At 45.0% G+C, this 11,384-nt stretch overlaps 1 protein-coding gene across 1 annotated transcript in view; it reads left to right on the top strand.

Moving 5' to 3' along the window:
- Positions 1-528: 528 nt before the first annotated feature.
- ACTN2 (actinin alpha 2) overlaps positions 529-11,384 on the top strand; it is a 78,958-nt gene continuing 68,102 nt past the window's right edge. Inside the window, exon 1 of the mRNA XM_033841775.2 lies at positions 529-876. Coding sequence (XP_033697666.1) covers positions 751-876 — 126 coding nt within the window. The 5' untranslated portion in view covers positions 529-750. The remainder of the gene's footprint in view (positions 877-11,384) is intronic.

Raw genomic sequence — 11,384 nt, 5'->3', positions numbered from 1 at the left:
CTCGGTTTCCGCAGGTGAGGGCAGGGAGGAGAGGAGGAAGAAAGGGGATGCCGTAGCTTCTAAACTTTACTTTTTAGGGGTGTATGTGTGTGGTATCTACGAATATGTGGGAATATATGGAAAACGTGAAGACGCTGGACAACTTGGATGTGTTGGGGGTGGTCAGGAGCCCAGGCCGTGTGTCCCTCCTCTGATCCGCGAACATCCACTCACCCGGGTAACCCACCTGGGCGCCCGCATCCACTCACCCGGGTAACCCACCTGGGCGCCCGCAAGTCCAGCCGCGCAGCGAGGCAGAGGGTGGGTGGGAGGCGTGGGCTGGTGCCGGCGGCCTCAGCTCGCAGCGCCGGAGGTTTGGGGCAGCACCTGGAACGCTGACGCGAACCCCTGGCCCCGCTGCCCGCCAGCAAGCGCTCGGAGGGGCGGGGGCGGGGGCGGGGGCGGGCGGAGGCCCGGGCGGGGCGGGGCGGGGGGTGGGGGCGCGGCCGGGCGGGCACGTGACGGGCGGCGCGGGTATTAAGCGGGGCGGCAGCTGCTCCGCAGCCCGAGCTGGTGCTTCGCCCGCGACCCAGCGCCCAGGCGTGCCGCCCCGAGAGGACCGCGCGAAGGTCACCCCGCGCCCGCCAGCCCGTCCGCCGCCCGCGCCTCCGCCGAGCCCCGCGCGCCTCGCCGGCCCCGCCGCGTCTCCGCCCGCCCGTCCGACCGCCCGAGCCCCGCGCGCCCCGCCGCAGCCCCGGCCACCCGAGCGCCATGAACCAGATCGAGCCCGGCGTGCAGTACAACTACGTCTACGAAGATGACGAGTACATGATCCAGGAGGAGGAGTGGGACCGCGACCTGCTCCTCGACCCGGCCTGGGAGAAGCAGCAGAGGAAGGTCAGCCAGGGCCGCGTGCCCGCCGTCTGCGGGCTGGACCCGCGTGTCTGTGTGTCGCCTTCCCCGGGGGGCGACCGCCCGGGGGCGCCGCCGACCGTGTGGACTAGCGGGAGGGAGCTTGATGGAGGGTCGTGTTGTCCCATGTCCTCGTAGCCGGGAAAAGTCCAGGGACAGGCACGGACCTGGGCGTCGTGAGTGCGCGCGCGCACGATTGTGCGTGGGTGCGCGCGTGTGTCACATAAGAGTCACAAAACGAACAATGTTAGGGGAAGAACAGTGCAGCCGTTTCTGTTTTAACCTGCATTAGTCCAGAATGTGAAAGTCTCAGGTCTGTTCCTGATCCCTTGAGTCTGTGACCTTGGCCACAGAGTTGTGTCTTCTGGTCCCGTTGTGTCCCATTTCCCCCTAACCCGTCTTTCTCCAAGTAAAAGAGGTCAAAAGAACATCGGCTTCATTCCGATTTTCACAGAGCTGCCCCAGAGAGTAATTGAAAATCATTTATTACATGTTTTGGGGTTCCCTGGAGAGAGATGCTGTAAGAACACTAGACATTCACCGATAAATTAATAGTTATTTCACACTCTATTTACGGTTCATTGAGGTGAGCGCACAGGGACGAGGGAGTCAGCCAGCTCTAAAAGTTCCCTTCCCATCTTGGTTGGCGCTCTCTGGGGGCCCAATGGAACATTCCACTATCTCAAGGTTTCTTCTTGATCCCCTTGGCTAGAATTCTAGGGACTGCTCACCAGGAGGCTAAATCTCGCCTCCTGTTTGGGCACAGAGCCTGGCTGGGTCAGGGATGCCAACCCAGACCTGCTCACCCAACCTTATGATGACAGTGTCCTGGCAAAAGCAAAGTGCCCTCTGCTTTTCCCCCCTATTTTTCTCGGGGTGGGGCAAAGTGGGTTTCCCTTCTAAGGGCCTGCCATTAAGTGGATAACGTCTGTTGACCATCTGTGTGCCTGGGATTGCTCTGTGTAGCTGCCACTGTGGGGGATTATCTGATAGTGCCTGGTGAATGTGTCTGACTATAGGAAACACATACTCCCAACAAACAGTGTTAGCTGAAGGAGAGAGGTCCCACATTTGGATAATTATCAGATAACCATTTTAGGGTTTTTTTTTTTTTTGTTAAATAACCATGATATTTTCAAATCAAGAGTTTTCTTTTGTTGTCTATTCTCTTTTAAAACCACTTACTATTATTGTTTTAAAGCTCTAATTTAGCTACATTTCATTCTCCCCCTTAGTTCCATCATCCCTGCCTTCTTGGAAACAGTAGAATGGGAGTGATAAGTAGAAGTTGAGTCTATAAAGGAGAATAAAATTTCAAACCTTCTACAATTTTTTAAACACCTGGCTTGAAGATTATTAATGTGTTGTTATTATTAGTTCGTCATCTGAGCTAATTGCTGCATCATCAATGAGAAAGAAGTTAAATAGTTGCTTTAATTTTTAACAGTGAGTGTTTCTTTTTAAAAATTTTCCCCACAATTTTGATTACTACATTTTTTCATGGATTTTTTAAAAAGTCTTAAGTCTTTGTTGCAGAGATTGCTTTTTTTTTTTCCTCATGAGGAAGAGCAAAATAGCTAAGGAATTGGACAGGTAGTCTGCCCATCATTTTTGAAAGTAATAGTCTAATCACAGTGGTTTCTGTTGATTTTTTAAAATTACAGTACAGGATAGAGTTAATTTTAGTTTCCAAAGACAACGATATATGTCTTCTGTCATATACATATAATTTTAAAATTATTTTTAATATATGATATATAATTATATATATTTTTAAATTCACAGTATTTTTGGATATAATTTCATTGTGTTTTTTTAAAGTTTGGGGTTCCTGCGTGAATATATTATTATAATTGTATAGCACTTGTATATTATATATTAAAAAACAGACATATGTCATCTTTTTCTCAGGTAGGTTGAGTGCTGTGTTGTGACTTTAGTGACAAACAAAACAGAGCCAAACATTACGTTAGGACACAGACCTGAACAGATCCAGAAGATCCTCTGTTTCTACTTTTGGTAGAGAACCCACTCAAGTCAGTAAAGTAATACTGAACTGTGAGGTCCCGGCAGGCAGAGCAGTAGCCTCTATTTATGTCCTATGAGCCAAACTGCTGGAACAGGACAGGGATAAAATGCCATTGTTTCTATTGTGGGCTACCTTTTCCACACTTGCCATTTCAATGATATGCTGGGTATGAGATCTGTCAACAGATGCTGGTAACACATGATGACGTCTGTAGCGTTATAATGGATGAGGGACCTAATTATATCCACAGTTCACAGAGTCTCATGGGCTGTGGTAAACCTTGCTCTGGTATGGAATGCCTTGCTACAGAAGGACTTAGTAAAACTGTAGTGCTGTGTGTGTATGTGATGGGAGATCTTTTTTTTTTTTTTACATAAAATTTACCATCTTAACCATTTTAAATTTTTTTTTTTTTTTTTTTTTTTTTTTTTTTTTTTTTTTTTTTTTTGCGTTACGCGGGCCTCTCCCGTTGCGGAGCACAGGCTCCCGATGCGCAGGCTCAGCGGCCATGGCTCACGGGCCCAGCCGCTCCGCGGCATGTGGGATCTTCCCGGACCAGGGCACGAACCCCTGTCCCCTGCATCGGCAGGCGGACTCTCAACCACTGCGCCACCAGGGAAGCCCAATCTTAACCATTTTAAAGCGTCCAGTTCAGGCGTGCTACGTACATTCACATTGTTGTGCAATCAATCTCCAAGACTCTTCATCTTGCAGAATTAAACTCTGTATAAAACAATAACTTTCTATCCTCCCCACCCCCTAGCCCCTGGCAACCACCCTTCTACCTTCTGTCTCCATGGATTTGACCCCTGAGGACCTCATATGGGTGGAATCACAGACTATTTGTCCTTTTGCATCTGGCTTACTTCACTTAGCATAATGTCCTCAAGGTTCATCCACGTTGTGTCATGTGTCAGAATTTCCTTCCTTTTTAAGGCTGAGTAATATTTCACTGACTGTATGGACCACACTTTGTTTATCCATTCATTGATTGATGCACACGTGGATTGCTTCTACCTTTTAGTTATTGTAAATAATGCTGCTGTGAACATGGGTGTACCAATATCTCTTCATGTCCTCGCTTTCGGGTTTTTTTGGTTAGATACCTAGAAGTGGAATTTCTGGATCTTGTGGCAATGATTGGTTTTCAATTTTTTGAGCACATGCAGTGCTTTTTCCAAAAGAAGGGCAATTTAGAAGATGTTGAATTTGGCATGAGTATGTACAGGCATTTCGAAGCGCTCTCCTCTTGCAGGGGTGTTTAAGAATATTTGTAGTCACATAAGTGAAGCTCTCTTTAGTGGACTTCTGAAACTTCTAGAGCTTTGGTGGTTAGAAGTAAGCTTCTCCTGGAAGCAAAGAGCACATTCAGCCTTTAATTCAACTGCGGCCTAATCGGGAGGTGACTTGTCAGAACAGCAATGCTGAATATGTGTGCTATCTCCGTGGGCACAGGGCGCTGTCCTTCACCACTCTGGGAGGCTAGAACAGACCTTTTAAGGAAATGACTGTGTGTTTCGATACATAAAGGGCCCTTACATCCTTAATCTGTATAGGGCTAGGTGATCGATACTCTTTTTCACCAGCTGTGGAGAGCATAAGAGAGTCGTTCATTTATTCCACATTCAGAATCCTGATTAGTTTTCATCGTTCCTAAAGAAATCCAAGTTCTTCCGCAGAGTCACAGTTTAGATGGAGCAGCTCACTGTTCTCCTCAGCACACCTGCTGCCTGTCCTGTCATCAGGCTGAAATGTTGCCACGTGGGGTCAGGCAGTGGGGAAGGACGCTTGTGTGGGAGCAGCTGTGCACAGGTTGGATTAAATAGAGGATCCAGAACCTGCCAGTTGCCCCTTTCCGTGTCTCAAGGAGCAACTGCTGGTTAAGGGTGCAGGTCAAGGCTCTTCTCCCCTGCACAGTGGAGTACGCTATTGCGGGAATTTTCCCTGGGGAAAGAAAGGCACGAATTGTTCCAACGAGGTAAACGATTAAGGAGGGGCCTGGGAAGTGTCTCAGATTCATGAGACCCAGATGAATCTCAGCTCTGCCTGGTACCCTCTGTTTGGCCGTAATCAAGTCACTAAGCCTTTCGAGTTCCATCTAGAAAATAAAGATAAGGGATTCCTGTCTTTCTTGCCTCACAGAGTTTTTCAGAATCAAATGGTCAAACTAGTTTACGTCGAAGGGGCTTTGTACGCTGTACAGGGATCTGTAAATGTTCAAATATTATTACTATCCTAGTGCAGCCTAATAATTAATTTCATCAGGTGGTGTTGTAGTAATTAGCGCTGTGATTGAATTTGTGAGGTTGAAGAAGCACGTGATTTGTTCTTTAGTGACTTGGATGTACTTTTCAAAAAAATTGTGGTAAAATCGACATAACATAAAATTTACCATTTTAACCATTTTTAGGTGTACAATTCAGTGACATTAATACATTCACATTGTTGTGCAACCATCACCACCATCCATCTCCAGAACTTTTCCATCTCACCCCCAAGTTAAACTCTGTGTCTATTAAACAGTAACTTCCTAGTACCTCCTCCCCCCATGTACCTTTAAAGGTAGGGTTTACACGCTTCCACACTTAGAACAAGAAGTTGTTTAATAACAAGTGCCAGGTGCTTGTTGTATAAAGAGCAAAAAATTTAGGAGATCAAGTAAGGAAAACCATTGTGGGTGAGGATAATGGGGAAACAGCTTTACAAGGGAGTAGAACTTGGGGTGGGCCTTAATTTGAGGAGTAAGTAAATACTAGCTTGGTGGCGAGGAGAGAGAAACAGAACATTCCTGGCTAGAGAAATAGAGTGAACAGTCTAGGCTTAACTGAAACTAAAGATACAGATTCAGATTTAGAGAGAAAATTGCATAGGTAATCTGGGGCCAGTTTACAGAGGACCTAGGATGCCAGGGTGAGCGTGGACTTCGTTCTTCAAGCAGTGCAGAGCTCTGGGAATATTTGAGCCAGGAAGAGCCATGCTTCAAGTAGAATATTGTTTGCAGAATAAATTGCAGTGGGTGAAGGGCTGAGGTGGGGGACCCAGGTAGAAGCCCATTACGGGAATGATACGTTTAAAGTGGTGAGGATTAGAAGCAGTGGTGAGGAAGCCATCAATTTGAGAGTGATCAGGAGGGATTATAAAAAGTATTAAATAACCCCATGTTGTTGCATGGCAGGCTGTTGTATAAATCCAATTAAGCAGACATGATCTCATCATTAGAGCTCCTGGGCTTAAAACTCAAGATAGTGATATTGACAAGTAACAAACAAACTAATGAGGAGTGTCTGCTTATCTAACCAGGAGAGGTGTCTGGGTGGAAGGCTGACCATTTACAGGATGTATCATTCAGTGCAGGGGCTGAGTGCTGAGGGGCAAGTTGTGTGTCCAGGTGGCCATTGCCTAAATGCAGGGCTGGAGTTTCAGGCAGCCTTTGATGTCCAGAGAGAGTTGCTGATGGGCAGGCTTGCAAAGGCAGAATCTTGTATGAGCCCTAAGAAATCTCTGCCTCCAGAAGGGCTGTTGTTCTCAAGATGCCCTTGGTTTGCTATGGAGAACCACAGGTGCAGGAGTTGTAAGGTGGGGAAATCACTCTTTGTGATTTCTGCATCTTCTCTTAGGCACGGCGGTGTGTCCTGGGGTCTGCCCTACCCCTTCAGCCACATTCACCAAGGAAGAAACTTGAGCCCAAGATACGATTTTCCGGGAGCGTGGGAGGAGGAATAGAACTCTTAGCTGGGAAGCCTAAAGAACAGCAGCTTCAGAAAACTGTCAGAAAGCCCTACAGTCGGTTGCTGCAGCTGGGCTACAGAAAAGGTGCAGCTCTGGGGTGGGTGGAGGCACTCCCGTGATGAGCAGAGGAGTTGGTACGGAATACGTTGGAGGACAGTCAGAACTGTACCGCTGTTTCCGTGGGAACGGTACTAGTTCTTCCAGAAAGAACAGAAAGCAGAGATGAGGGGGAAAACGCTTGCTAACTACTGTGCTAGACTTGGTTCAAAGGAAGGAAAACCTTGAGTGCCAGAAATGTGTTTTTCTAAAGAAGCTGAGGAACATGTTTTACACAAGCACGTATCCGTCTGAGCACTTGCGCGCTGGCCTCTGAGCCCACACCACACCTGTACCCCTCCCCACGATTTTCTTGATCATAAACTGGATGTTTTCTCCTGCAGCCGTACTGAAGGGCAGAATAGAAGTGGAGCACAAGCATGGCTGTTTATCCTTTTCATTCCTTTGGCAGACGTTTATTACGGTCCCGCTAGAGGCCGGGGTTAGGGAATGGAGTTGACACCACCCCAGGCTTTAAGGAGCTTGCAGCTTAGTTCAAGAGACAGAAAGGGCAGTGAGAAGTACAGAGGAGGGACACCCAGTTCACCCTGGCCGGTGGAAGGGAGTGGAGAGCATTTCCAAAGCCCCTCCTGCATGGTCCCCTTTCCCGGTGCCTGGAAGCATCTTCCTCCCTGGCGCCCATGCAGGGAAGCTGGGAGTTACCCTTGAGGCTTCCCTCTCTCTCAGCTCCTGTGAGCCCACCTCCTAAAGTCCTCCGGACCCTGCCCCTTCCTCCCATCATGTGCTTTAAGGCCTTCAGGGCCTCTGCACTTCCTGCCTGGATGGGGGTGGTGGCCCCTGCTTTGTCACCCTTCCACATACCGTACTTGCCTTCAGGCTTTTTTCTGCCTGACGCTGCAGGAGGGATCTGTATAAAAACACAGCCTGGTCATGGTATTTCTGCTTAAAGCCCCTGTGTGGTTCTTTATTGCCTTCAGGAGGGTGTTGGGAGCCAGGCCTGAGCCAGCCTCTGTCTGCTGCGCCTCTCCCCCTAGGGCTCCTGGAGCCCACGTGTTTGATTCTCCTCTTGGCTTATACCCGAGACTACCTCCTCTACCCGCCCTGGGAGTTCTTCTTCCTCGGGCCCCTCCTCTAGAACATGGGTCCCTGGGTGCTGTCCTGGTCTCCCCTATGAGCAGACACTGTCCTGTGGCCCCCTGGCCCTGCAACGGTCCTGCTTAGAGTCTGCACTCACATTTGTGAAATGCAGGAATTATAAGTCATATTTCTGAAAAGAATTTAGTACTATTAAATTTTTTTTTTGCAATCTTTGAACTCCTTGAGCTACAAATGTATTAACTCCAGCTCATACTTGTTTAATGCTCCTTAAAGAGCAAGTTCCCCAAACGATGGACTTCTCCGACTTAGCTCTTATTCTCAGACTGAGCCTACGAAGATAAGATGTTTAATTAAAAAAAAAACCAATAATTTGTAATTTAGAGATTTGGGGAATAAAATAAAATCATACATGTAGATTTATTTAAATGATACTAAAATGTGTCACCATATTAATGAACAAAGCTCTGGGAGCCCAAATTGGATTGGAAATGACTGTTTTGTCCAGATTGAAAACCTTTACCCACATCATAGAGAAAATTCCAAATTCATTTAGATTCAGAGAAGTATACATTTAAATTTGTTCTTCTCAATGTAAAACCTGGTAAGACAAAAACTTTTGGAAGACATGGTAGGCTTCACAGTAGCGGAAATGGAAAAGAGAGAAGAGATGCAGATGATTCTGCAGAGTATGTGGACCCTGGAAAAGAATTGGCCTGGGCGGTATTGATATAAGCCGAACCCAAGACTACAGAGTTAGCATGGCTTTGAGTTGTCTTGCTGTGTTTGTTTGTTTTTGCCAGGGGATAAATGTATTAGTCATCATTCCTAGAAATTTCTATATAATGAAAATAGATTCTCATTAGCCTCTGTTACAACCTTTTCATTAAAAGGCATGCTATCGCGGGAAGAACTCTTATTTTTTAGTGATTGTAAGGATCAAGTGGGCAAGTAAGTGAATAGGAGGTTGAGGGGAAATGAGAACAGTATTTGATATTGAAGGTATGACTGAGTCTTATACAGACAATTATAATTGAGATTGGCAACTCAAGAAATGCTCGGGAATTCCCTGGCTGTCCAGTGGTTAGGGCTCCAGCTGCCACTGCAGGAGACACGGGTTGGATCCCTGGTCGAGGAACTAAGATGCTGCATGCCACGCAGCACGGCCAAAAAAAAAAAAAAAAAAAAAAAATCCTGTCTTTTAGAGTCATGAGGAGTCTTTAAGTTTCTTCATTATAGTCCAACAGGATGGGAAGATAATAATAATTTAGAAGGTAGGTAATCTAATCTCATTGTTTTTTATTAGGATTTTAAGATATTTTGTATGCATTAGGTTGAACCGTAGGAAATTTTTGACACTGACCATTTTGACCTCCAAAAATTGCAGTTTCTTATGGCTCAACCCAATAAAACCACTTTACCACTATTGTCCCACTATATTCAAGTTACTTGACCAAGACCACACCACAGCCAAGCCATAAAACTGAGTTCAGCTTGTTTCTAGTCTTACCTCTAATGCCTTTGGTATTCATTTGGGAAAATAAGGGGTGGTTAGGTTTTGTAGAAGTTAAAAATGTGAGGTTTGGATTGAGGGCTTGACAGCCCATGGAAATATCGAGAAGGAAGGTCAAGCCTAGAGATTTAGGTGTGGGAGTTATCTGCTCAGAGGCCATGGTTGAAACTGTAAGGAGGGGATAGTGGAAGATCTACCTGCCAGGTGCTGAGGTGAGCTTAACATCGAGGGCTCCCAGAGGAAGCAGTGATTACTGGAACGTGGAAGCCTCGCTTCTCTGGATGAAAACATGCATTTACTGGATGACTTAAAACTAGATGAACTGTTGAAATGTCTGATTTTCTTCCGGGAGAAATCTCACCTTGGTATTTCTCTGGAACTTCGCCAGTCCGTCTGAATCTGACATTTGAATCCGTTTAGTCGCTGGAACAGAAACCCAGGGCTTTGGCACCGTGGAATGGGAGATCTTTTAGCTCATGAGATAAGTTATGCTTGCAAAGGAAGTGAGAAGCTGTAAGAAACTATTTATGGCGGTGTGCTCAAGTCTGTGACATAAAATCCTTCTGCAGCTGGAATGGCCAAGGCTGGGCTTTATTGAGGAAGACTTTATTGAAAATTTGTAAGGATTACTGAAGAAAGTAGTTTCATTACTGAAAAGAATTGGTTTCATCTTAACATACCAAGTGTAGCATTCAACCACAAGGTGGGTTTTCCTTTTCTGTTTTATCATTTATAAAATTAAGAAAATAGGATGAGTGGTGGTCCTCATTTAGGGGTTTTGTTTTAAGGTTTAAAAAATATTATTGATATTTTGCGTGTATCAGTCATGAAAATAGTAAAAGACATAACAGAATTGCAATCAGTTTCGAGATTACCCATAGAGGGTAATATTTTCCTATTTTAAAACAAATCCATGTTGGAGGGGCGGCAAGGGTAAAGATCAGGTTGGGCTGGGACGTGAGGAGGGGATATTCGTTGGAAAAATGCAAACCATGTGTTTTACATTTTGTAAACCGTACAATTTCTATTCTTTTACTGCAGTTTATGAAATAGGAAGTATCTGAATATTTCATTGCATACCTTTCCTGTTAAATTTTGGGACAAAATGATGTTTATTTTCATTTTTTCAGTATAACAGCAAAACAAAAATACTCCAGTAAGACAGTAAAAGTGATATTTTAAGATACGGATTTTTTTCCAGTGGATTAAAAAAAGAATGGGAGGGGATTTGGCATATGGTTCCCAGTATCCCCAACTATTCAGTATATAGGGCAGAGCAGCTATTTATTGAGAATTTGCAGGCACTGTTTAGACCATATGTATTATTTTATTCGAACGTCACAACAGTCTTAGGAGATGAGTATTGTGATTCTCATTTTTCAACCAGGGAGGTTAAGTAACTTACCTAAGGGTGGTTGAGGGTGGGGAAGTGGTAGCTGGAACATGCACACAGAATTTTGTCTAAATTACAAAGACATTCTCTCTCACAATCGAAATTTTATAACACATGGAGATGCTAATTATTTTATTGCACATTTTGGTCTGCAAGTGCCAGAGCTGAAGTTTGGAGCCAGGATGCTTAACTCCAGAGGCAGTGCTTTTATTTTTATATTTTTAAAATTTATTTTGTTGAATTTTAGTTGATTTATAATGTTGTGTTAATTTCTGCTATACAGCAAAGTGATTCAGTTAGACATATATATCCTTTTCCATATTCTTTTCCACTATGGTTTATCACAGGATATTGAATATAGTTCCCTATGCTTATACAGTAAGACCTTGTGGTTTATCCATTATATATATATAATAGTTTGCTTCTGCTAACCCCAGACTCTCAATCTGTCTCCTTCCCCCTTGGCAGCCACAGGTCTGTTCTCTATGTCTGTGAGTCTGTTTCTGTTTTACAGATAAGTTCATTTGTGTCTTGTTTTACACTTCACATACAAGTGATACAATATGGTATTTGTCTTTCTCTTTCTGACTTATTTCACTTAGTATGATAATCTCTAGGCCCATCCATGTTGCTGCAAATGGCATTATTTCATTCTTTTTAATGGCTGAGTAGTATTC

Source organism: Tursiops truncatus, chromosome 16, assembly GCF_011762595.2.
Source record: "Tursiops truncatus isolate mTurTru1 chromosome 16, mTurTru1.mat.Y, whole genome shotgun sequence".
NCBI classification, from domain to species: Eukaryota; Metazoa; Chordata; class Mammalia; order Artiodactyla; family Delphinidae; genus Tursiops; species Tursiops truncatus.
The sequence above is the reverse complement of the archived record's forward strand: the minus strand, read 5'-3'. Positions and strand labels throughout refer to the sequence as shown.